Below are 26,170 nucleotides of genomic sequence, written 5' to 3'. Positions count from 1 at the left end.
CAAACTCTTCATGAGTACAACAGAGAATCTCCTCTTTTCTGGCACATCCAGCACCTGCAACCTAAAATTACTCTTGCTGCACTCCAAAAACCTTTTGGATTGCTTGTGTCCTGCCATGCTGCCCTTCCCAGCAGACACCGGGGTGATTACATTTCTGCATGACAACAGCATTTCCAAGAGGCTCCAGTAACCCAACAGGCTTCCATGAGACCCCACAAATAGACTTCACACCTGCCAGTCCACAGCTCAATGTTGTCACTACGACCTGAAGCCACTTACAGACATTCCTCCCCATTAAAACTATGCTAGCACAAAAATTTAGTGTATACTGTTTTCTTTCACAAGCATGGAAATTTTTTGGGGAAAGATGGCCTTTTTTTTACTCCCCAAGAAACAAGAAAAAACCAGGTTGAACATATGTTGCTCCTGATCTTGGAGAGCAGGAATCTCTCAACATCCTCCTCAATCCTTGATGTCAGAGAGTTTGCCAGGTTCTCCCTGTTCCCATTCACACTGGAGTTGCATTTTTTTATTTTACTTTTTTATAGAGCTGAAATTGACTGTATGAAGTTTTGACAGTCTTGACAGCATCATGTGTCTTCCAAAGCTTTCCAGCATAAGCAAGACAAAAAAAAAAGGAAATGGAGTATTATTCCATGACTCACTAAAGGGCAATTTGTATGCAAGTCTGCACAGCGGTTTGGTTAACTCATCAAAATTTTACGCCAAAACAAACCTCTTAGGACTCCGACCTTCTGCTCTCCAAAAAGTAGGGAGGATTCTTGAATAACTTTTGACAGTTCTCCCTTAAAAATTGAAAGAAAAATTGCCTTGCAAATAGAATTCAACCCTGGAGGATGAGAAAAGGCCACTGAAACTAACAGAGTTTAATTTTTGTTTAAAATCTCAGACATGTCATGCTAGTGGTCTGGAATAGAGAGATTTGTTGCCTACTGCGCTGCTCAGTTCACCATGGAAAGGGCAGTTAACAACTGAACACTGTCCTCTTTGGAAAACACGCTGAAACACAAAGCAAGCTCACAATATTAATCCTAGAACCGCATTCAGGGATTTTTCATGGACAGGTTTTCCACGATCAGTGAACAACTGGGTGATGCAGAATTTTCCCAATCATCACAGATCTCAGAAATGCAGTAAGTGCTAGGGCAAATCCGTTACCAAGATCCATCCATTGCAGTCCGCCATACCACACCGATGTACCCCTGTTAAATACGCACTGTCAGACCCTGGAAATGCAAATGAATATTGTCAGATGAGCCAAAGCACTAGACAGAGAGGTAAGAAGCCTCTCCAGGAAACAAGGAAATTAACTGATATTGAATAAAGGATCAGGTGTCTCATCAAGAACTTAAAGCATCTTTCCACTTCTTTTCACTTTAACGTCTATATTTAACAATATACTCAACAATTATAAGTCTATCATTAAACACCTTGCACAAGCATACAATATGTATTCTGGATGCCTAATTCTGCTTTCAGATATGTACCAATAAGACTTTAGAACGTTGGGCCAAAACGCATCCAAAGTTTATTCCAAAAAGTTTAATTCCAATTTTCAGTGATGGTCCAGTTTCTAGTTAAGATCACCTTTTCAGCTATAGCAGTTGATTTTTCAGAGGAAAAGAAGAAAAAAAAAAGGCATCTGACATCAGTAGGAATGGATGAATTTGTGGAGAAATTAAATTGGAGAGAATTATTTTTGACTAACCAGCTCATCTTTTACATGGCAAGAGCACCAGGAAGTAAAGCAAAGTAAATGCTACGCTCCTTGGTAAAATTACTTTTGTGGGAAGGTTTCTCCAAAAGTAACTACCAAAAGTTTTAAAGAGGGTCAAGCTGAAATGGAAGCTCAGCAAATATACAGACCTGTGTGTCCAAGAATATACAAAAGCTGGAGTTACTACAGCTCTATGCACAAAGACATACCCAACTACCATCCCCACAGTTCACGCAAACGTCTGTAGGTACGAAAGCCGTATGCCAATGCAGACCTCATGGAAACAGCTCCTCCACGCAAACAAGCCCCAGTGAGGAAAGAGCAAGTATGAATATTTGCAACTCCTGTTTTAGGGGCAATTGTCAGATCTGGCCTTGCAAGCCCAGTTTTACCAACATACTCAATTTTGCCTTCAGCAAAAACTTGTCCTTCCTGACCTATGACTAGGAAAAGGTTTCTATTATTACATGAAGGACATGGAGAACTTTGCAAGAAGATTACACAAAAAACAGTGAGATTATTGTTTGGATGTGGCGACATGGACAGTGGGATCAAGTGCACCCTCAGCAAGCTTGCCGATGACACCAAGCTGTGTGGTGTGGTCGACAAGCTGGAGGGAAGGGATGCCATCCAGAGGGACCTTGACAGGCTGGAGAGGCGGGCCTGTGTGAACCGCATGAAGTTCAACAAGGCCAAGTGCAAGGTCCTGCACGTGGGTCGGCGCAATCCCCAAGCACAACTACAGGCTGGGCAAGGAATGGATTGAAAGCAGCCCCAAGGAGAAGGACTTGGGGGTATTGATTGATGAGAAGCTCAACATGAGCCGGCAGTGTGCGCTTGCAGCCCAGAAAGCCAACTGTGTCCTGGGCTGCATCAAGAGAGCTGTGACCAGCAGGTCGAGGGAGGTGATCCTGCCCCTCTGCTCCGCTCTGGTGAGACCCCACCTGCACTACTGCGTCCAGCTCTGGGGGCCCAGTACAGGAGAGACATGGAGCTGTTGGAGAGAGTCCAGAGGAGGCCACGAAGCTGATCAGAGGGCTGGAGCACCTCTCCTGTGAGGACAGGCTGAGAGAGTTGGGATTGTTCAGCCTGGAGAAAAGGCGGCTCTGGGGAGATCTAATTGTGGCTTACCAGTCCCTGAAGGGGCCTGCAGGAAAGCTGGAGAGGGACTGTTTATCAGGGAGTGTAGTGACAGGACAAGGGGGAATGGGTTTAAGCTGAAGGAGGGTCGATTTAGATTAGATGTTAGAAAGAAATTCTTTACTGTGAGGGTGGTGAGGCCCTGGCACAGGTTGCCCAGAGAGGTTGTGGATGCCCCATCCCTGGAAGTGTTCAAAGCCAGGTTGGATGGGGCTTTGGGCAACGTGGTCTAGTGGAGGGTGTCCCTGCCTGTAGCAGGGGGATTGGAACTACATGATCTTTAAGGTCCCTTCCAACCCAAACCATGCTATGATTCTATGATGTTAAGAGGACTTCCCTAAATCTTTTAAGTTGTCAGTGTGCTAGCTAGCAGTTACTACACACAGCTTCAAGTTCTGCCGGAGACACGTACCAGCAGGTCAGAGTATTGCTAGCAGTCACAGGGGAATGAAGACTGCTACTTTGCCATGTTCTGATCCCCTCCATACACCTTCACATCTTAGGTAGCTACAGTCGTAAGAATCACAGGGGCCAGAAGACCAGATTTCCGCCCTGCATCCCCAGACTGTGAAGGACTGAAGGTAAAATCAAGATGATGCAGTACCACAGCGAGGTCTGAAGGACAATTCACTGTCCAGCACATTAAGCCATGAGCAACTCTGAGCTCATCAAGGCCCAGCTAAGTACTATGGTCAGCAGAGGCACAATGACATTTAGGAAAGCCAACACAGGAAAAATTACCCCTGCCGTGCAGCCATCATTTACTTACAGGTAATTGTCTGTCCAGCTGGTTATTGCAAGGACACAGATCTCCCACAGTGCTGCAATGCGCTACCTGTGACATGCACGATAACATGTTTTCTTTGCCTGTTGTATTTTAACGGACAGAGCATTCCTGTTTTCATACAGAAGGAGCAGTATTCTCTGGCAAGGGTTTCTTTTGCCAGGGCTGCTGGCAAGCAGGTTCATCTGTGTTTATGGGAATTTTGATTTATCTTGCAGACCAGGAACACAGGTGCTTTTCACAATGCCCACATTCACGACAGAAAAATGAACAGCATCCATCATCAGCAAGCCCCAGCAGTTAGTTGCAACATAGGCTTTCCCACACAGTGTTTTTGAATTCTTGTCCCTAACATGTACTTAACCCTTGTCCTCACTGAAGGCAGTAAGCTCTCACATTATTTGATACTGCAACAAAAACACAGGGATATTAGTCTCAGGGTCAGCAATCATATTTCTCATCCTCTTGAAAAGATGGAGGGTGAAATGGGAATTGCCTGACAAGCCTTCCAGGTCCCAGCTGCCTGGGGGTAACAGCAGCGGTGCCGTCGCGTGACTGTTCCCTGACCCACGTAAAACACGGCAGTTCCACCCCACGGCAAAATTCACAAATGTATCACCGCAGCTGCCAGCACAACGGTACCCTTTGGCCATCTGCACCGCGAAGAAACTTCACAGGCACAGGAATATTAGCTGTAGTCCCTTCCCTCTGTGAGGAGTCTAGTTTACAGTGACTGAAAACCTTCTTTCTCTGGAAAAAAAATAATTTTAAAGTAATTAATGGCTAGTGAGTTCCTGCAGATATCTACACTAAGTTCATTATCAACCTCGCATACTATAAAAATATTTCTACTCCACAGTGCCAAAGAAAGTAACCATCAGGCAAACAATTCTGTAAATCCCACAAATCTTTCACGACTCAATGTGTTTAATAATGGTACCTCACTTCAATGAATAATATACAATAATGACTACACCAATACAATAATTAGTTTTTTGCCTCCCATCTATTTGCCACTACATAAACGTAGAAGTCAGATCTATGCGGGTTTTTTGACAATTACGGTTTCTTTTCCTCTATTTAGAAACAAATGTAATTACTTCAACTAGAGAAGACAGAATTACTTCTGCAGCAGAGTCAAAACATGCATCAACACTCATTTTCTATAATTATTTCACAAGCAGCTCTGCCTGGCATCTTTCTCAAATGAAAGGAGTTTTCAAAAGGCCTTTGGCTACTTAATGAGCAGCACACAATTACAGGCACAATTGAAAAAAAAAAAGAGAGGTTCTCACCATTCATTTAACCTTCTTTTTTAGTGTCTGCCTTTAAACACAAAATAACTTCAGAGAACAAGATGAACCTCCTCATACCCTCGCTTTTCTACGGTACTCGACAGACAGCAAGAGCTGCCAACAGCCTCTTCCAGGACAGAGAAGTATCATAGCTAGGATATAAATAAATACTGTCTATATCCATGTTTCACTTCCTAGGAATGTATTATCACAGCTTCTTGAACAGAGTGTTGTGATTAACCTTAAATTTTTGAAATTATCACTTATTAGCATTATCGCCTAGACATAAAAACCATACACAGCTCCCGTATCTCAGGTGAATTAACACATCACAGAGTGCTCACAGTTAAAACTGGTTGTAGAGTTAAACATAACTAGTAAACCCAAGTGTGGCAGGGAGCCAACATAAGACGAGATGAGAGTACATCACTGCATCAGTTCGGAGTCAGTGGTACGAGCAGGGGCAGCTGGCATCAGAGGCCAGAAGAAAAGCCCCCCCAGATGCTTCTGCCTGGATTAGCTAGAGCTTTGCTTCTCCTCTACTCTATGGAGCAGCGGAAGCTGAGGATTTGAGGAACAAAAAAGACAGGCAAGAGGAGACAGGCTGCTCTTGACAGCCAGATTTCTCTCTTCTCTCATCAGTCTTAAACCAAAATAAAATGTGACACGAGTATGACAAAAGGCTATTCCCCTTCCACAAGCTTCCTAAGGAAAAGAGGCACAGAAAGTCCTATGTATTCTTATAGCCTCCACACTCCCACACAAATTCATCACCCTTCTGACACCCAAAGCCTGACAACTCCTGCCATGAGCTTTTATGAATTAAAAAAGAGCTATTTTAAATTCAAATAAGTTGGCACAGTTATTAAGTTATTTTTATACTCTTCTGCGCTTCTAAGACAAACTTTGAGTCTCCTCACTTCCCAAATAGGTGCTTTTATAAGGCACGGATGAGTAACCAGCACCCTCCAGTTCCTCACTCCATTCACTTTACCCATGACAGAGTGATTAGTACTGCAGAACAATATATTAAAGCAAAGGATTAAGGAGTCTGAATATGTCCAACCTGAAGACAGACAAGTAACAAGAAAGTGCTTTAGCTGTACAAAACTAATAAGTAAAAAGCAAAGAAGTAACTTCAGGTTTAAGTAGTTTTAAACTCAGTTCGTAGTGAGATTAGCGTCGATTTGGCAGGGGAAAAAATTAAACTTCTAAAGATAAATCTGTAGAATCACGGACAATTTGTTAAATGGTGTCAAACAGTTTGTCATAAATTTCAGGGATATTCAGTGCAGTGAACAATCGTGAGATCTCCAATCCAGATACCTAAGCAGAACAGAAATTTGGATGTTTCAAGAACCGAAGATGAATTTTAATGATTTAAGAGAAAATTGAGAAGGGAAATTGCCTTTCAAATCTTCTTCCACAGCAGTTAATGCTTCAAACTGCCACCTACTATACAAGACGAAACCTCATTTTGTCTCATCTTGGGACAGCAGAACCAGTAACTAGGAATCCGGAGGAAAACCTGCACTGCATTTTAAATGTGATAGTTAGTGCTCAGGCCAGGAGTCAGACCGAAATTCACATTTGCCGCTGATTTTATTTATTTCTGTATTTTTAGAACCTAAACCAGGTTACTTAATTTCACTGAAATGCCTTTCCCTACCACATGCAGGGATAGGAAGGAAGCTGCTCAGTTTTCTAATCAGGCTTTAGAGTCCGTTTAGCATTTAGCGTGAATAAAGGCCACAGCCCGCTGACCCCGCAGAGTTACATCCAAAAAGCAAGAAAAAGGACTCTGATTTCAATAAAGCACAATGTAAAGGACTAAAGACTCACTGAACGGGCTACAGGCCAAAAAGAAATCAATCAATAAATGAAAGCAAAATGGCAATAAAAGCACCACTGCCGGATCCTGGGACTACAGGACTGGGACAGTTATTTGAGTGCATGCCCTTATCTGTCCTCGTACAGACACACTCCTCTCTCCCCCCCTCACCGAGCCCTTCTGGAAGAAACCCCATAGTCACAGCAAGGTGAGATGGGCTGCTGAGCCCCGACCAGCCCCGTTTCCCCCTCACCTCTTTGGTTCTGGGCCAAGCATCCAACTCGGTATGATGTGCTCTCCAACCAAGGGCCAACACCACGATCTCTCATCTGCCAGCGTGACCCAGCAATCGCTGATTAATGCAGGCAAGGCTTGCTGCATCTGCCTCACCAGGGCGTTTCGGTGACAAACTAGTCCCCTAAGGAAGATTTACCAAACTGAAATGTGATATATCACTGAGTTCCTACAGTCAAAAACAGTGACAAGTGTGTCCCAGAGTGCAGAGTGTTAGTTATATCAAACGTTGAAGCCAACACGTTCTTACCCTCTCCGTTTCCAAATGTGCCATAATATTTACTGCTACAATATCTTTCCCCATCAACCCTTTAACTATCTCCTATGGAGTCTAATTAAAATGAAGTATTGTAACATACAATCAACACTTGCACGCTATTGATAGATACTTGCAGATGTTGTTATAAAGAAAATAGCTCCTCAGTACTGATTAACACAGAAAGCTAAACAGAAAGTTTCTGAATTCTCCCCATTGTATGGCAAGCTTAACATTTTGACAACAGGAAAGTTTCATTGCTTCTCCTTCATTTTAATTACTTGACTAACACTTCATACTTGAACACTGATGCTTAGAATTAGACAATAATTAGGAGATTCCTCCTCTTTCATCTGCTACTTCAGTCTCAGCCACACTGAAAACAATAACAAGCTTCAATTTCTTTTTCTGTTTTAGACAGCGGTCTCAGCATATAAATAAATAAATATTTAAGCAGTGTCGAAATAAATTTAACAGTGATTATCTGAGGAAGCAGGGAGGAGAAACGTCACTGAAGTGCAGGGCAGTACCCGGGGGTTGGACCCTTTCCTTTCACAAGGTAGTTGTGCGTCTGCTCGTTTGTGTATCCACACGCAGAACAGACAAGGGCAAAGTACATTCATCGAGTTGCCAAATTGTAATCCAATGACATAATGATCTTACCACATTTTACGCCTCTTTCTGTATTTATTAGTATTGCATCAAGATGTGCGAGCCTCAGATAAAGATCAGGTTCCCAGAGCATAAACACACAAGATGGCAGATTCTATCGAGCACTTATATATGTACGTGCCCACCCCCCGAGCATGCATCAGTCTCTCTATACAATATACTGCAGGAACAAAACGTCCCCAACTTACATTATTATAAAGAACACATTATATGGTATCAAACAATGAGATCTCCCCCAAAGCTGCTTCTAAGCAAGTGGCATTGCTTAGATATTTAATTGCCATGCATTTTACTCACAGGTCACTTCCCCCTCCCTACGAACACACAACATTTTAAGTTTAGGTCTTCAGGCAATTTGCCCCCCAGTTATGAAATTGTATCTAAGGAACGTTTTAATGGTTGAATTATTATTTGAAAATGCCTTGTATATCATGCCATGCAAGTTCCTCAGAAGATTAATTAATAAGACCCAGAGGTCTTAGACACAATCCGCAGGATGAAAAAAACCTATTCCAGGATGCCTCTTCCTCCCGGGACAATACCTAGAATCCGAAGGCAGCAGGACTCACTACCCACTTAACACACCAGTCAAAGCAAACAGGCACTCGAGAGCTGAAAGCTGGCACAGCACTTAAAGGAAACGGAGATCTGAGACTGTGCTTTGAGGGAGGAGAAGCCAAGCTCTTATTCCCACGAGGATGAAGCACCAGCTCAGCTCTGAAATTCAAATACTACTTTTTCACTAGAAGAAAGGTAATAAAATTTAAAGAAAATAAAGGAAACAGAAGTGAGAGATGATAATGTAAAAGTTGAACAGCACTCAACTCGGCACTGCTATATCCACAGAGAACTCAACAGCGTTCCAGACATCCACCGTTCCTCCCCTCTAGCTTGAACAGTGCATATTAATACCACAATAGCTTTGGTAGAGAAAACAAAACAAACCCAACCAAACCAAGACCTGAAAAACCACCATACACAAAAAGCCTGGTACAATGCAAGGTAAAGGCTGCCAAGAAGCCATGCTGTTCTGAAACTTCATGTCAAACCTCCCCTTAGAAATGTCTCTCTAGTACGGTACATCTTGACACCCATATGTTGTCTCAGCAATGTAGGACACGTAAAGCTTTGCAGATCACACTGACTGGCACAGCTCCTGAGGCTCCCACGCTTCTCTTCAAGCAGACAACATATTACCCAGAACAAGGCTCCCTAGAGAGTCTAGAATAGTATTTTAGTGTAAGCAAAGCTAAAATTATGGGAGGCTATATAACCTGGTGGGTACCTTTGTAAGAAACCCCGAAAGCTCAAAGGAATTGTTTGAGCTAATTGTGACCAGCAGAGGCCACAGTGACGCATATTTCCAGCGGCAGCAAAGACGCCCCTGGTGCTCTACGGGGATCTCTGGCCCAGGCACCAGATCTTCTGCCGTCTCCCCTCCAGTACAGCAAAAAGAGTAAATGTAGGTAGCGACGGAATCTGTTTTCTCAGCAGCATTTTGAGGCTGGAGACCAGCACTTCCAGCCAGGTTCTCAGCCAAGCTCAAAGCTCTGGCTTCGCATCCCACCGTCTGTTGACTCTCTTGGGGCTGGACACAACAGCAAAATGGGGAGCAGATCCAATAAAGTTGTTTTAGCAACCTGCCCCCTACCTTACTCTCCTTATTCACACAACAAGACATGCACCCACCACAGCACTAAAATGAACTCCCGTTTATCCTCTGACAGGTCATCACAGCGAAAGCTGTCAGCTTTGCCACTGCGGGAAGGTTTTCCATCGTGAGGTGGAGCGATGTAGCACAGAGGAGGAACGCAGCCGGCAACCTAGAAGCATGGGGTCAATGCCTGCAGCTTTGCACGGAGAACGAGAGAGCAATTTGTGACTGTCCCATGTTCATGAAAGGATAAGCAAAAGGAGGGTTTAAAATCCAACACAAACCAGACCAAATTTAGTGAGGGTCTACTACGTATGGAGTGGGGAAAGAGAGAGTTGGTTTCTGACTCTGGATTTTTGAGCTCTTTGGACCAACAGTACTGTAATTCTCATAAATATCACAAAATCAAAGCAGAAAGGATTTTTAAGGATAGACCTGTCAACACAATCTGGGAATTGCTCAGTTTTACTTCCCAGAATATGACCACGTTATTGTTATTTCTGTGCTCTGAATACACAACAAGGCAACCTGCAGTAGTGTGAATGGTGCCCAGAGCATCTCACACTGTCCTCGTGCTCTCAGGAGGAAACAGATGGAGTGCTACAGGCTACAATTTGCTATTTCAGCCTGACTCCGTGAAAGAAGACCACTTTAATGAAAATGCCGAAGGTGATATACCAGTAGAACCCTGGCCCTTAACCCTGGGGACAACCTAAGGTAGGATTTGTTTCATAAAGTCTTAAAGGTATTTGAGTTTAAAAGCATTCCTATCTGTCAACACATTCAAGTACATGATCAGAGGCAATGCCATTTTGTGATTTCTGTGCAAATCTCATGCACAGTGTGGCAGGTTTTGTCCTCCTGTGGTGAATACAGGAGATTTCTGCATGATGGTTATGAAGTCTGTAACTCAGGCAGCAATTTAATCTCATCCTGCTTTTTTCACTTAACCTCTAGAGGATAACCTGTTTTTAGAGTTATTTACCTGCAATGGGAAATACGTGGTCAGCAGACAAACACGTATGTCTAGGTCGGCACGTCTGGGTTAAGAGAATAACTGTTAAGATTTGCTGACAACTGAAAAGGTCTAAGCAATCCAACTGAAAGTGGTCAAACAGATAAAACTGGTTGTGCCAAGTGGGGTGGTTAGCAGAGGACAGGTGCTACAGCGAGAGAAATGCATCACCAAGCACAGAAAAGCTGTTTTACAGGGACCGAAGGTGATAGATTTTAGTCATGTAGGAGGAAACATGGAACTTGATCGCAGAAGTCAGAGACAGCGGAAGAAAACATCATTTGAAGGGACGAGTGGAGTTGGCTGAAACAGCCTCACGTGCAAAACCTGTTTAAGAATGAGGCAGAGACCGGGCAGCCAAGAAACATATATGGGTGTCTAAATCTTTGTGCTATTGATAGCAGCAATCAGATGTGATTTCATTTATAAAACCCTCTCATATGCATTTTGAATGCATTTGAACACAAAAGCTATAAACCCAGAGTTTCCCCAGCTGAGCACTCTGAGAAATCACACACCTCAAATTAGCATCAGGGACCAGGGGTGGCTGGACCACCATCCTCCTCTGTGCAGCAGCAGGACAGAACACCCGCCCCACGGCTGCAAGACCCCACTTCGCTACATCAGGGGAAGAGCTGGGCTATTTCTCCGGCTTGAAAAACTAATGCACAACTCTACATCTCAGGTGCAACTGCAGAAACCTCTGGTGCCTCCTCCCCAATGGGTATATAGCATCATATTGCTCTGACATGATTCCTCCTAATACTCATACAAGAAAAAATTATAATATTTCTGGAAGATGACTAGCATTGTGCCTCATAATCCCTTCTATTTCACTAATTTAAACTGTGATTTCATAAGTACTTCTGGAGAGACTAACGCTGCCAGATCTCAAATTAGGTAATCATGGACACACCGCAGCAATCACAGACAAAGAAATGCTGAATTATTTGCAAGGTCCTTTTTCATACTATGAACAAGGGAAGTGTATTTGAAAAAAGCAACACGCGCTACCCATTCTTTAAAATCTTGCTGTTTCTAGAGGATATTTAAATGAAGACCCATCCCATTCCCACCAACCTCACCCAGTGCTGACCTCATGGCAAGGACTTTTGAGCAGAAAATTCAATCCTTTGCACATATGAAAACACCCAGCATGGCCACACCAATAGCAGGTCAAATAGCTTTCAGTTATTTTTGCTAAACAAACAGTTCATTTCACAGAACATGTGCAGATTTTAATATTAATTCATTATACAGTCATCTAAAGTTCGTATATTCTGAGTTTCTACAACTTCTTCTACTTCCCCTTAACTCCCATCATTTTGGAAAAGTATGGCATCCTCTTGCTGGTGTTAGTCTAGAATCAGCTTCTAAGTGGAACAAACACTAGAATACAGTGTTGGTTGATGAACTTTCAGACACCTAGCATGAAAAATAGCAGATAAGCTTGTGCTCCCTCATAAAGGCAAGAAAGGACCTACTGCGCCAGGCACCCCATAGATTCTTCATGGCAGAAGATTCCTCGTGCCCCACCAAGCTGAATAAACAAGACAAAGGGTGAAGGTTCCAGAGCTGTGTGACGCAAATGAGAGGCGGTGGTCACAGGATCCGATCCCTACTGGAATATGATGGTTGAAGAACTAACATATGAGCAAAAGTTCCTTCATTTTTACTTATCGTTGTTACAAGTCATGCACAAAGTTAAGGTGAGGAAGTGCAAATATTTTAGCGCAGATCACTAACCAGAAAAAAACCCTGTTTTCCTGAACAAAGAAACTCAGAGGCACTGAAGCAATTCAGAACAGAAAACACACACCCCAGCAAATAGCATGTTGTTTGAAAAGAATTTTTAGAGTATTTTCCTAGAGAGTACAACTATCCCACCACTCCTTTCCTTTTATGTTCTTGCATTGGACTTTGAACAACATTAGCTTTGCTTCACACACCTGCATCACAGGCAACGCTCTGCCTCCCCCCATCGATAAACAGCGCTGATTTTTAAAACATCTCAGCGCTTTACTGCCAAGGGACACTCCTGTGACAGAGAAAAGGCAGGAATAACAAGCTGATAATGATTATGCCTTCAGCACACAGGTACATTTCTACAGCCTATAGAGTATTTTAACAAGATGATATTACTTTTAACACAAGCCACCACTATCAGGTTTGGAGATTATTTCTTGTTACAAGCAAACGGATCTTTTACATTGAGACGTAAGCAGAGACAAATAAGGATAGACAAACTATCACTCGTACTAACGAACCAAGTCCGATCACCCGGGAGCACTGACACCAACCTGGGCGCCTCGGTCCAACTGCGCTGCCAGCAGCCTGAGAGCCTTGGAAGAGTCAATATAAATTCCTGATCGGCTGCAGCATAATGTACCGACATTGTATGAAGCACCTGTTTGCACAGAGCGCGATTCCAACTCTTTTATACTGAGATATTTGCTTCTGTGTGAAAATAAGTAAATATTTGCTCTGCTGTGCCAGCTGGATCGGGAAAGCTATAAATTGCCTAAGCCTTTCACAGAGAGTAGAAGGCTGGCAGAAGGTGCGTATCTGGAGTTCACATGCACGACACTAATTGGAAGCAACAACTATTGAAAACGGCTTCCGAACACAAACGGGAACACCAGCAGTAGACACAAAACTCATTTTCACTCTGTAGATTTTATGTAAAGATTGCAAAGTTCATCTCTCATCTCTGTGGTTCCCGATTTCTTTAGAAGAGTAGGACAGAGACGAGAATCAAGAAAGCTGAATTTTCACAAAGGAAAGGGAAGTCTTATATAACCAAAACGAGTAGGAGTGCATTGCTAAGTGATTTAGGAGAAAAAGTCCATAATATATGTGTTGAAGGATGGGAATCTGTGTTTACAAAAAACTTAACATTTATCACCCAAAGACCCTTCCCATCACCACAGAGGAAATTACAGGATGCAACATAGTGATTTCTGTACGTTACAGAATGTAACATGCAATACTTTACACCAGTATTTTAATCTACTGCATGTATTGGACAACAGCTCGAAGACATTTGGGCTCTCTTACAGCAGCAAGGGTATCTGCTTTGTCTGAACTGGCATACCACAGTTTTAATTCTGTATGAAAGGAAAAAAAACCTCGCAGTCGTAGACTTGCTTTCACAGGCACAGTTTCATTAGCGACAATGGGATTCTTTCTGCCCAGGAAAAAGAATCATGTGGATCTTTCTGCAGAAGAATGTATCATGAATGTAAAAACAAACATTATAGCAAAATGACCTATAGAAAAGCCAGTGAAAAGATTTACGCCTATGCTACATTAAAAAATGATCCGAGGAGAATAAAACCAACTGGAGAGAACTGGTTTTATACATATACAGACAGTAGTTCATACATAAGATTGCCTTTGGTGCAGTATTCCTTCGCTTCAATTTGGCATCCCACTCCTCTGCCTCACTCCCCCCTCTGTTAAAAAAGACAACTTAATGCCAACAGTTTAACTGCCTATTAAAAACATTACTAAAATAAATTTAATCTCTTGAAAGCTTTATCTTCAAAGCAGCGGACTTCCTTGATACATAATCTAATCTTTCAAGCTCAAAGATTTTTGTCAAACTTCATTAATTGCCAAATCAATTTCTGGAGGTTTGGATCTATTTGTGAGATAGATCCTGCTTCCCTCCTGCTTCTTTTTTGTTCTCTAGTAAATGTTTCAAACGTTTCAAAGTGCCACAGGGAGGAAACTGTGGCGTTAAGGCTTTCAGATTTTGTTATCTTATGAGTAGTGGTCTCACTTTAAACCCCTTTCCAATGGTCTCTGCACCAAGACTTTAGTTTAATAATTTGAAGGATTATTGGCAGCTAAAATGAGGATTTGCGGATCTTGAGCGAAATATATTGTAATATCAACTGTCAGTCTGATTTGGATGCTCAGGCCTGTATGCCTCTCCAGCAATATTTGAGTACTTTGCTACGGTCACAGCTATGGTCTACTTGGATGGTATTTCTAAAATCATAAAATATTACACTGCTTCCTATTTTCAAAAAGCCCATCTTAAAAAAAAGAAAAGAAAAAGAAAAAACTTTTAAGCTTTTTAGTTTATAAAACTGAAAAGCAAAAATAAGTTAAAAGGAGCTGAAAACATTTCCTTTTTTTTCCCTCATTGTACTCAGTAGAATAATGAATAATTAAAATGGTGACTAAATTGATAACCCCTACCCAGTCCCACGGTCAGGGCAATCCTCTGGATTACAATCCCAAACCTGGGGAGATTGGGGCTCTTTGCTTCTCCACCTGCGTAACGTGAACCGAGACACAAAGGGATCCCTGCAGCCCCCAGAGAGGAATGAGATCTCTGGTTCACTCTTGGTTTTGTCGTGTTCAGATACCGTAACATAATGGGTCATAGAAATGTCCATGGACAGAACAGATGGTTAAAAAATAAAATAAAATTCCATTTTCAAACTCAACCGGTAGGAAAACGCAATGTACTTGCGCACACAGACACACGCACCATTACAAAAAAGGTTTTGTACTCTCGCACTCCATCTGCTGGTTCTGCGACAATATTTAAGACATCAACATGTTTTGGTTTTCTGTTTTTCAAGCTTGCGACACCCCAGCTCATCTGGGTAAGTTGGCAAGTGTTAAACAACAAATAATGTTCATCTCAATATTTCAGAGTCCACTGGGGAGAAATAAAAGGCTAAAATATTCATGACAAAATGTAAAACAACTAAACATGTAAGGAACAAAACCGTTCCTAAACGTCTTACAAATATCTCAGGGTTACAAGCATTAACAGGAGGTTAAAAATGTAGTGCGCTCTTCCATTTGGCCCCTGCCTTGCTTTTGTATTATACATTAGAGCTTCCAAGAAAGCCAATTAATGTACATTTTATTCTTTGAAATGTTTAAAATTGGGCACTTTCAGTGTATAAACTCTAAAACGCCTCTTATTATTTGAGTGCTTTTTAATGCAGACTTGCGTACATTAAAAATGCATTTAAAAATGAAAGGCATTTATGTTTCAGCTGTCTTTGGAAAGGCAGAAGGAAACAGAAGCAGGAAGCAGTGAGCAGCATTTGTCCCAGGACAAAGACAGGATCATGACTATCCAAATCCATAGAGCTTAATAAATGCTTTGCAAGACCAGGTCTGTCATTTCACTCCCGGGATGAGTTATGGTGTATATTACACAGAGAAGGAAAACAGACACCTCCCTTCGGTCACTCCTCAGTGGAAGTTCAATGCTTAACACATGCACTGCAAGAGCACACATAGCATTATCCTTTCCCGTTTCCTCCCACTAACCGGGCTTTTTGCACTCGTATAAAGCGACATCTGGAAACGATCATCTCATCGCACCCTCAAAAAAATAACAGAAACAGTAATAATATGGTAATAAGGGATGAAATTTTATGAAAGATGCCACTTAACTGAAGCCTAAAAGACACCATGCAATTTAAATAAATTGCTTTTAGCAGGGGACTGAGCGACAATCAAGAAAAAAATGCCTGGCCCATTTTTGCAAATTGTGGGCCAGATTTTCAATGGATGTAAAATGCTGACTTTGGTAAAGCAGTGCCAGTTTTGCACAAGCTAAGGATAGAGTCCTGCGAAGTCACATTTTTAGGACCACACTGGAGACACCCTTAAATTGAGATGCTGAAATGAAGCTGCAGAAGCAAAGAGAAAAGAAGCTATTAACACATCAAATATCTGCTTATTTTCCTTCTCTCCTTCCACAGTTTAAGTGAGCTGAAAAAGAGGAATCACACAATTATCTGAAAGCGTACAGGAAAATTCAAACAACATTGTGTTGTGCACTAAGATGAGAACTCAGGTCCCCAATTAACCTGAGGTGGCTTCGTAACGCTGAAGTTGACATAATTTTGGGTTAGATTCCCTGCGCACCCCTCGTGTCCAGGCTCCAATCCAGAAGATCTGAAACCATTAACGTGGACCTGACTCTCCTGTCAGTGACCTCCTTGTACATCGCCTTCACATGTGCCCAGCGTATTTCAAGTAGAAATACAGCCTGGAAAAACTGCAACAAGAGAAAAATCAAACGGGTTTGTATTCACTTAAAATTTCATTCAAAACCACATTCACCTAGAGAAGTACGGTGCACGCAACACATGTTTATCTGCCTCAAACCTACAGCTCCACGAGGTCAACCAGTGCTCAGGGTTTTCTTTGAGTTTGACAAAACAGAATGAGGTGGTGGTTGTTGTTTTGGGCTTGTTTTGTTTTCTTCTCTCTCTCTCCATTTCTGCATCTTCAGATTAGGAATACTCAAGCTATTTGGGATGAAACCTGGGCAGAACTCAGGACTCAAGAAATATCAAAAAGAACAATGTCCTAAATACAGCTGGCATGAAAATAAGTGCTAGGCAGGTTCACTACTTTTGTCAGAAGTCATGAGGTCCCACCATTCGCGAGAACTATTGCCTTTATGAAAGTTGTCATCTTACTGACCAGCCAGCCCACTCAGAAAATAATGCTATATTCAAACCACATTATAGAAAGCCATTAAATTAAACAGCAACACCACCAAGCAGAAACAGTGTGATGTGGAAATGAATAACAAGACTTCATCCTAATAAATAAAAATAAAAAACATTCCTGGATAACAAACTGCCCTTGCAGATAAAAAAAATAAATCCCTAGAATTTAAATCCATCACAACCAAAATCCCTCTGGAAAAAAAATCAAGACCAAAGCACTATTATGACTGCCTTTATATTCATAACTGTATATATGCAGACTAAGATAAGGGCAATCAATCCACATGCCTCAGAACAAAAAGCTGATCTTCTGCAGGGGTCAGGATAAAGAAGATTCCTCACCATACGTACCATGGTTAAAGGCAATAAGCGACCTGCTTCGCTAGACTCGGGAATTGTCAGGGATTGGTCACTGCTAGAAGCAAATACCAGATTTACAGCATACTGATGGGCTCCAGCAGTAAATCCCAGCCTCTCCTCTGCACATTGCTGCTTTCCAACACACCGAATTTAGTGCCTGAACTTTGGATGTGACCGTGGCCTCACACCAAACCAAGTATCCTGTCAGCTCCAACAACACGGCTTTTCAGAGCCCTGTACGTGGTCAGCCACCCGAAGTGCACCAAAACACTCTGCTTCCCCTTGCATCATTTAATTACCTCCCTTCTCCTTCCAAATTCCTTCTGTTCCATATAGGTCATCACTGCTGTTACATCCCAGGCAACATAGCTCCTTCTTTTTTCAGTTCTTTTCCAGTAACTACTTCATAGATGTAATCTATCCTCTGTTCTTTGACAGGTATCTCCAGACCACGCTTCTGCACTCAACACATCTATAACTTGATACTGATAGTTCCTCAAGGAGACACATTTTGCCCGGAACACCCCTATACCTGCAGCCAACGGCACCTCTGCAACTTTACGAGAAACCAGAAATACACTTTGCTTCCTACAGAGCTCTGTAGCTTGAACTGAAGCACTGTCTGTATCGTCCAAGAGGTCTGAAGGTACACACCATGGGCTAAACAGGAGTTGAGACCTGACAGAGACAAGGAAAGCGTACTGCTCCGACATGCGTATCAACAAGAAATACGTCACCTTTTCTTTCAGCTGATATTTAAGGGGTAGATATTGTCTTTCTACTCCCTCAAATACTAAATGAGCAGGGGGAAAAAATAAAGCAGAAATGTATTTATTATCCATTTAATCAATTTGGCAAGGAAAATCAACACCTTATACGCAAAGGGACTTAAGCTGTTAGGATGAGATACAGATGAAGCTCCTATCTTTCAAAAATGCTACCGGGCTGTTTCCAAGTACAAATCAGAGATCAAGGATGAAAAAAGAAGGAATACCATATTTTTGTAACTCTACTTTATCTCTCTAGCTGACATGCCGAAGGCTATTGAGGTGGAATGAAAACAGAGTTTCGATCCATCAAGCTAAGCGGACAAAGTCAGTAGAACAGGTACCGGTCCCACAGGCTTTGTGGGATCCCAAACTCAGACGCGAGATCACGCCATTCTCAACAGCTCACCTGCAGCACTCCATGGCTCTTGGGAACGCGCGCTCAGAAGAGAACAACCACCGCATTTCATTGTGCTACGCAAGCCTTTGGTTCAGAGAATTTAGCGAGAAAGCGAAACCGAACACAAGCAGAACGTGCTGTGGAAGCTTGTCTTATCACAGCTGAGCAAAGAAAGTCCCTCACAGCATTTACCAATCTAGAAAACAAGAAACCCAGGTAAGGTTTTCCTTCACTGCCAATATTCTACAGGAAGTGGTTTGCAAAAGTAGGCAATCCTGCTAAATAAGCATCTGTTTTCTCAGACATCTACACAGACGTTATAGAAGACAGTGGAGGCAAGAGTTAAAGTTTCACTCGTGTTAACAGGGCAATGGATGTTTCAGGACAAGGCTTAGAGCAACTCCACGTTCCACTAGTGTGTGAAGCAGCGATTCTATAATAGCCGCGCGTCGGCGGTACAGAGCTCTCTTTCAAATCACTTTCAAATCACTTGGCCATTTGTGTAGTGCTTTGACTCGGGTGTATCGGGGGGGGTTCAGGTTTGGGCTTTTTGTAGTAAGCTTGAAAAAAACCAAAGACAGGAGCAACCCTGAATCTTATTTTTCAACGTTAACATGTGACTGTTTCCTATTTAACAGGAGCTCTCACCTTAAAATTAAATCAGAAAGAAATCTTTTTGAACCCGTTGCTGTAACAACTCGTACTCAGCACAGAACCAAGTAACCTTCTGGTGGTTCAGTTTGTGCCTTTCCTAACAGTACGCCACTACCTCCTTGCCCTAACATTTGTAACACAGCAACGGACAACAGAGTCTTAAAAACCACCAAAAAAATGGCAAGAGTTGCTCACTGCCTATAAACTTCGCAAGATTTCATGGCAACAAAGTACCTTCTAGTAACAACTAAAGGAAAAGGTTTTCTTTTTTTAATGACTTCGCAACACCGTATCAAACTCTGAATGTACAGATTATTTGCATTTATATCAGCTACTTTATCCTGACTATTTTTAAAAGGAGTATTGACTTCAGCCACATCATTCAAGACTAACTTTTATTTCCCTAGGCCAAGAACAAAAATTGAGTATCGATCTTGACAGCTGCTCCTTTCTCCAGGAGCTGGATCACATCCTCCCGCCGAATAACGCGGCAGCTTACCCTAAGAGATATGCTGCGCGTGATCCGCGTGAGTTTTTTCATATAAGGACAAACCTCCTATTGTCATAAGCTTATTCTATGAAGAATCATTGCCACACCTTTTTTTTGGGGGGGGGGAGGATTATGGGGTTTCTCATTCCTTACCAAGCGACTCTCCTCTCAGACTGGAAAGGTTCCTGCTTCCAAGTCTCACGGTCACAAACCCCTCCTCAACTTAGGAGTCACCTGTTGTCATCACCCAAATAGGCAGAGCAGCTCATGTTCAAGACAGCTTTCCCAGATATTATTTTAACCAGGTCTAAATACTATTTTTAAAGAAAGTCTTACCTGTGTCCCTTTATTAATATCCATTTAAATGTTACTCTTTGGCCTTGCTTTTCAGGTGAGTTTGTCCCACTGGAAGGCAAACACTTTTCAGAGGAGATTCCCCACCACCACCAATGATGACCTTTTTTGCAAGGTCTTCCCTTCTCTTTCTCATCCACCAGAGGAAAAAAGGACTTTTCCTCTATTCTCCCTTTTCGTGGCAACGGGAGAAAGAAGAAAAAAAAAAAGCAGGAGAATAGTAAATAAGGACAGAGAAGAAAACAAGCCCCAAGCTTTCCAAACCACAGCTTTCCAAAGCACCCTCTGGAACGAAGCCCATGAAACAAGGATTTTGAAGCGCTCTGTTTAACTCCTGAGGATGGCCGAAAAAACCCTCTCTCAGAAGACCAGTGCTGAACTGCTAAGCACTAGTGGGAACGGTGTTCAAACCTACCGTTCTGATCCTGTTATCTCCCCCAACCTGTTATTTTGGGGGTGAAAACTAATATTTTATATCTTCCTTTCCTTTAACCACCCCTCAACCCTGTGTCTGATCTTAACCGTAAGCAGGCTTTCCCTCTTCCCCATCCCCTGCGGAGCAACTCTTCCCTCTGACTTTTACTGGTTTCTGCCTCAAGGTCGTTTAATCTTCTCCTGCCCCAAGTCACGACCTATCACAGCCTATGGAACACCCCCCCACACACAAAACCCACAACAACAAAAATAATCATTCATTTACAAAGGCAGGGTTTCTCATTTTCTGGCAGTTGGCTTTTCCTGGAAGGAGGCAAGCTGGGACTTAATTTTCAGTATCGTTTCTAACGATCAAATATAAATGAAGTCTTGTAATGGTGTCCTGTAGAAAACCAAAAGCATCACCAGAGGGATAATGGCTGCCTGGGCACGTACTGTTTATAGAAATTTAGATAAGATATTATCAGTTTAATAAAACTTCTTTGTGCTTATTTAGAGCAAGACCTTCCATAAATTAGTTTTTATGGGGTTTATATAATGAAAAACTTCTTAAAGTCCATGTAAACAACTTCCATTCACTCTGATCAGAAATCTGAAAATCACGAATGATCTTGGTAAGAGTTGTGTCGTGGTGTAATGACTTTCTCAGCTCACGCTGAGCCATTTTGGTCATGCTTTTGCTCAGCCTGACAGTCAAGAAACTCACAGCAGACAACTGCAACTTCGTAAACGAGCTTCCATTGCTTGATTTGAAGTGGAAGAAAAGCATGGGCCTTCCCAAATCCTGTTTCTAATTCAGAGATGAAAATAAAAATTAAGATTCTCATTGCAAGGTGTGCCTAAATTGAAGGCTATGCCAGTAGTTACTCAGACTCCCTAGCACACAAGTATACACGATGTCTATGGAAAAGACACGAAGGAAATTATTTAGTAAAAGGGACATTGCCTTCTCACTGTTGGAAGGTTGCAGACACTTTCTGTTTATGGTTACACTGATTTCTTGCAATTTAAATACGTAAATACTTCTTCTCCAGTATAGGTGATATTCTCTACTATTACTTCTCCAGTCAATTTTGTTATCTTTACTAGTGGGCCTAATAAACACAGTACCAACACTAACCAGTCCACTAAACCAGGACTACTCCAGTCATCCACTGATTGCACAGAAATGCGTAGGAGTTTGGTACTTCCTTCTTGCTAAGAAAAAGTAATGACAAAGAAAAGAACCAAAAAAATCCACTTGAAAAAGCAGCATCACTTATCCCTCAACTATTTAAAAAAACCCCTCCATTTTCACTGATGTAATTGTTTAGGTACTCTAAGAAAATCAAGGAAGTAGTGCTGTTTTCTTGCTTCAGAACATTTTTGAAAATCTTCACCGTGGACATTTTGTGTAATTATCCTCAAAATAGGGTATTTTGAAGGAGTTCCATGACATATGGAAATTGGAATAATGAGCTGCATTTTCTTGTCTATCATTTCAGTTGGCATTTTGTGGAAGTTGTACACCTTTAGATACTGGGTAAGCCTCTCTCTTCCTTCAAGCCCATGCTTAGATAAAGATCATTACAATTTCTCCCACTCAATATCCCAAACAAAACACCAATGCCATCACCATCAATCTCAGCAAGCTCTGTATGACAACTAACATTAATAGAATGACCTCCTCCAGTTAGATTTTCATTAGTAAATTAGGACAGAAAATAGTGAGTGGCACTGTTTAGCCAATTTGAACAAACTATCTACGCCATCCTTCATGACGTTGGTCGATACCTATGCTGAGTAAGGAAACTCAGCAATTTGGGATCCAGTACAAGACCTCATTAAGCATAAAGCCAACTTTTTTTTTTTTTTTTTTTTTGAAGCCCTGAATTAAACTAAAGTGAGCAATCTGTACAGGCAATACAGAAAAGTTTGCAAGTCTGGCTGCTGCAGCGTGTGCCTGCAAAGTCACAACACATGAACTACAGCCCAAATCTCAGCACGTCACACTGCCGCATCCAAACACACAGTCCCAGGCCAAGCCTGCAGTTGTTTCTGCTGAGGGTTAGAGAATTTGACCACACTACTGAAGGAGGAGAGAGCCAAAAGATGAGTAGCAGAGCATGTGCCCGTTTCCCAAACAGGCCAGGACATCATCCATGTCATTCCATGCTTCCACCTAGCAGCGGAACAGCCTCCAAACATCTGCCTTCTACCAACGGCCAGGTGCTGAACATAGCAAACACCTCCATGTCACGTCCTCGTGCTCAGATTGATTTATTTTTTTTAAGCAATTCTTCTCAGAGAGACACTAAATGTTCACTGCTTTATAACCTGTTCTTGATGCATTCTTCACACTTTGGTCAGAAAGAGCAACTGGAACCAGAATGCTTTTGTATAAGCTCTCCACTACTAAAATCCACTTGCTGTAAACCACTAATCTGTGGGGAGGGAAGGAAAGTTGCAGAAAAAGGAGAGCATCCTTTTAGTCCCCGTCCTTTGTTCACGCTACAGTAAGGACCTTGTAAAAATTACAGAAATGCAAACCTTGAGAAGACAGTTGTGTGGTGGAAAAAAAATGCTAGGTAGAAAACTGCTTTGTTCATCCCCATGCAAGGCACAGAGCTTGATCTCCCTTAATGGCTAATGATTAATGTATGAAAACAGGATGAATAGCCAATATATCTGAAACATGAGGAACATGATCCTTTAGTTTTTCCTGGAAAGGCCAATATGGCTTAGAAAGAAGATAGACTGTTACTGTCCTTGGATCAAAATTGATCTGTTCCAATATGAAAGACAAAGAGAAGACGCTGCACAGTGTTTGAACAGGTTTCTTTGTCAGAAGTGACAAGAATCTGTTCCATCAAATGGAATACAAAAATGTGTTTTAAAAACTAAATGCTTACTGCTTCACCACACTGCACTCATAAATTAGATAACGCTGTCAATTTGTTAATAATAAATACTGAACCATTACCCAGGAACAACATATATTTTGTTATGCACTTACAGGATGAAAATTTTACCATAGATGAGTCTTAAGAACAAGGTGCCTGATGGAGAATTGGTTGGAAATCTCTCATCTGCTTGCCCCTTTCAACAGAAAGCAGCCATACACTGTAGCAGAAAGTTTGGCAAATACACTACATGCATAAAAACAACAGTTTCTTAAGCACTTGCCTATGGAATAAAAAGTAAAATATTCAAAATTCATAGTGTCAATTCAGATCGCTGACTGTCGTGGTTTAGTCCCACCTGGCAGCTCAGCCCCACACAGCCGCTCGCTCACTCTCCCCCCAGCAGGACGGGGAAGAGAATCAGAAGGGTAACAGTGAGAAGACTCGTGGGTTGAGATAAAGACAGTTTCATAGGTAAAGCAAAAGCCGCGCACACAAGCAAAGCAAGACAAGGAATTCATTCCCTACTTCCCATGGGCAGGCAGGTGTCCAGCCATCCCCAGGAAAGCAGGGCTCCGTCACGCATAACGGTGACTTGGGAAGGCAAACAGCATCATTCCGAACGCCGCCACCCCCCTTCCTTCCTCTTTCTGAAGCCCCTTATATGCTGAGCATGACATCATACAGTACGGAACATTCCTTTGGTCAGTTGGGGTCAGCTGTCCCCACTGTGTCCTCTCCCAACTCCTTGTGCACCCCCAGCCTACGCTCTGCTGGGGTGGTGCGGGGAGCAGAAAAGATCTCGACTCTGTGTAAGCACTGCTCAGCAGGAATGAAAACATCTCCATATAACAAAAAATACCTCTAAATTATCAACTGTTTTCAGCACAAAGCAAAACACAGCCCTATACTAGCTACTATGAAGAAAATTAACTCTATCTCAGCTGAAACCATGACACCGACAGAGCACAACTACAATCAGGATGTACGGAGGACCATTTGTTAATGTGTTAGTAAATGAATCAAAATATCTGTGCTGATTGTAAAGCAGTAGAATCCCTACCTGCGCATTTTGTTCTTGTTGTAAGTGGTGGTCCGGGGGGGCCCGTGCCTCCTTCCCCAGGGCGAGTGAGCAGCACTCTGATCTCATACTCCACATCAGGATCCAAATGCCACAGTTTGTAATTCGGAGAGTCTACAATGTGCGTTTCCGCCCAGTTCCCAGTGGTCGTCCGATACTCCACCTCCTTCAGTATGATGGGCCCATCTCCAATGATGGAGTTGGCGTTGGGTTTGATCCACAGGTACGTGGCTCCGACCGCCAGCAGCTCGGGAGGGGCGATAGGAGTCGGGGGTTCTGTAGACAAAAAGAAATCATGAGAAGCCTGAGACAATTGTGTCAAAAGGATCAAATTTCCACTATGTATCTGTATAGCAAGGCTGTCCCAAAATCTTTTGTAACACAGGCACAATTTCTCCTGTCATTTACAAAATCTTTCATAAGAATTTAATCTGGTGCTGAAAAGAATTTAGCCTCCTTTATTGGTGCTAAAAATTTGGCCCCCTTACACTGGGGGTAGTATTACCAATTCAGAAACATCTGCAAAAACACAGTAACCACAAAGCAACTTCTGTTTAAAATAAAACACAAAAGTCCTTTTTAAAAGATAAGGTTTATACTTATTTCCTCCTTTCAGCATACGAGCAATAGCAGTCAATACGATATCGAAGGGTGAGGGCGGAAAGAAGTCTTAAATAAAGACGACAGTGCACTTAGCATATACCATCGATAAAAAGGCTCCAGTACAACAGCTCTTCCTCTGCCCTGCGACCCGACGTGGCAGAATATCACGATCATCGATCGTGGTATTGCGGTTCAGCCAAAGTGTAATGCTTAACATGACACAATTAGCAATGAGTGGAAAACTCGAATCACTTGCTCATTTGGTGATTTTTATCAAGCAATATAAAGGTTAAAAATAGGATATACTTTTTAATCAAAGTACTGGCTGTGTGTCTGAGAAAACACTAGCAAACGTAAGCACTGGGGATGTTCCCATGGGCAATGGTATCAGTAGTCAGGCTCCTGCTAGAACTGACTCCAAGGCTCTTGGTAGCTCAGAATTAAGGAAAACTCTAAAGCCCCAGTGAGTCAACACCTCCTGTCACGTTTGATTGCAAACTTTGCTGAACTTTGGGAGCAAAGCTACTCAAGCAAAGTCTGCACGAGACTTGAAGAGTGCCTAGATGTCTGAAAAGCATCATGAGGAGGCAGGAATCTGGCCGCTGAATATCACCTCTGTGATAAAAAGAAAAGCAAGTCAATAAAAGACATCTCAGCAGCACCCTTTCATGAAAGCTACAGAAAAATCTACAGGGTTCTGGCTGCCTGCCCGATCTTTATTCCCACCCACCCACCCCCCATCAGTGTACAAATAACACTTGCATATTGGAAGCTGCGTGAATAGCGTATGCCTTGTGGTTGTGAAAACCTGAGCTGAACTGCGCAAGATTATGAGCAATTTCTTTAATCTCATCTAGCTTTCCCTCTGTTACACTCTGACGGGGTTTGCCCTCAGTCCAGAGGGCACAAACTCTGTTCTCATGTGAAAATAAGGTGACAAAAAGGATGCCTCAGAAATAGAAATC

General features: G+C 42.3%; 1 protein-coding gene across 2 annotated transcripts in view; it reads right to left on the bottom strand.

The window, feature by feature from the left end:
• Positions 1 to 26,170, bottom strand: part of PTPRT (protein tyrosine phosphatase receptor type T) — a 280,775-nt gene that overhangs the window by 208,428 nt on the left and 46,177 nt on the right. For both annotated transcript variants that reach the window (XM_054845732.1, XM_054845733.1), the window contains exon 3: positions 24,585 to 24,878. In XM_054845732.1, coding sequence (XP_054701707.1) covers positions 24,585 to 24,878 — 294 coding nt within the window. The remainder of the gene's footprint in view (positions 1 to 24,584; positions 24,879 to 26,170) is intronic.

The sequence above is a fragment of the Grus americana genome, chromosome 17 (assembly GCF_028858705.1).
Source record: "Grus americana isolate bGruAme1 chromosome 17, bGruAme1.mat, whole genome shotgun sequence".
Taxonomy (NCBI): domain Eukaryota; kingdom Metazoa; phylum Chordata; class Aves; order Gruiformes; family Gruidae; genus Grus; species Grus americana.
This window is presented reverse-complemented; position numbering and strand designations above follow the sequence as displayed.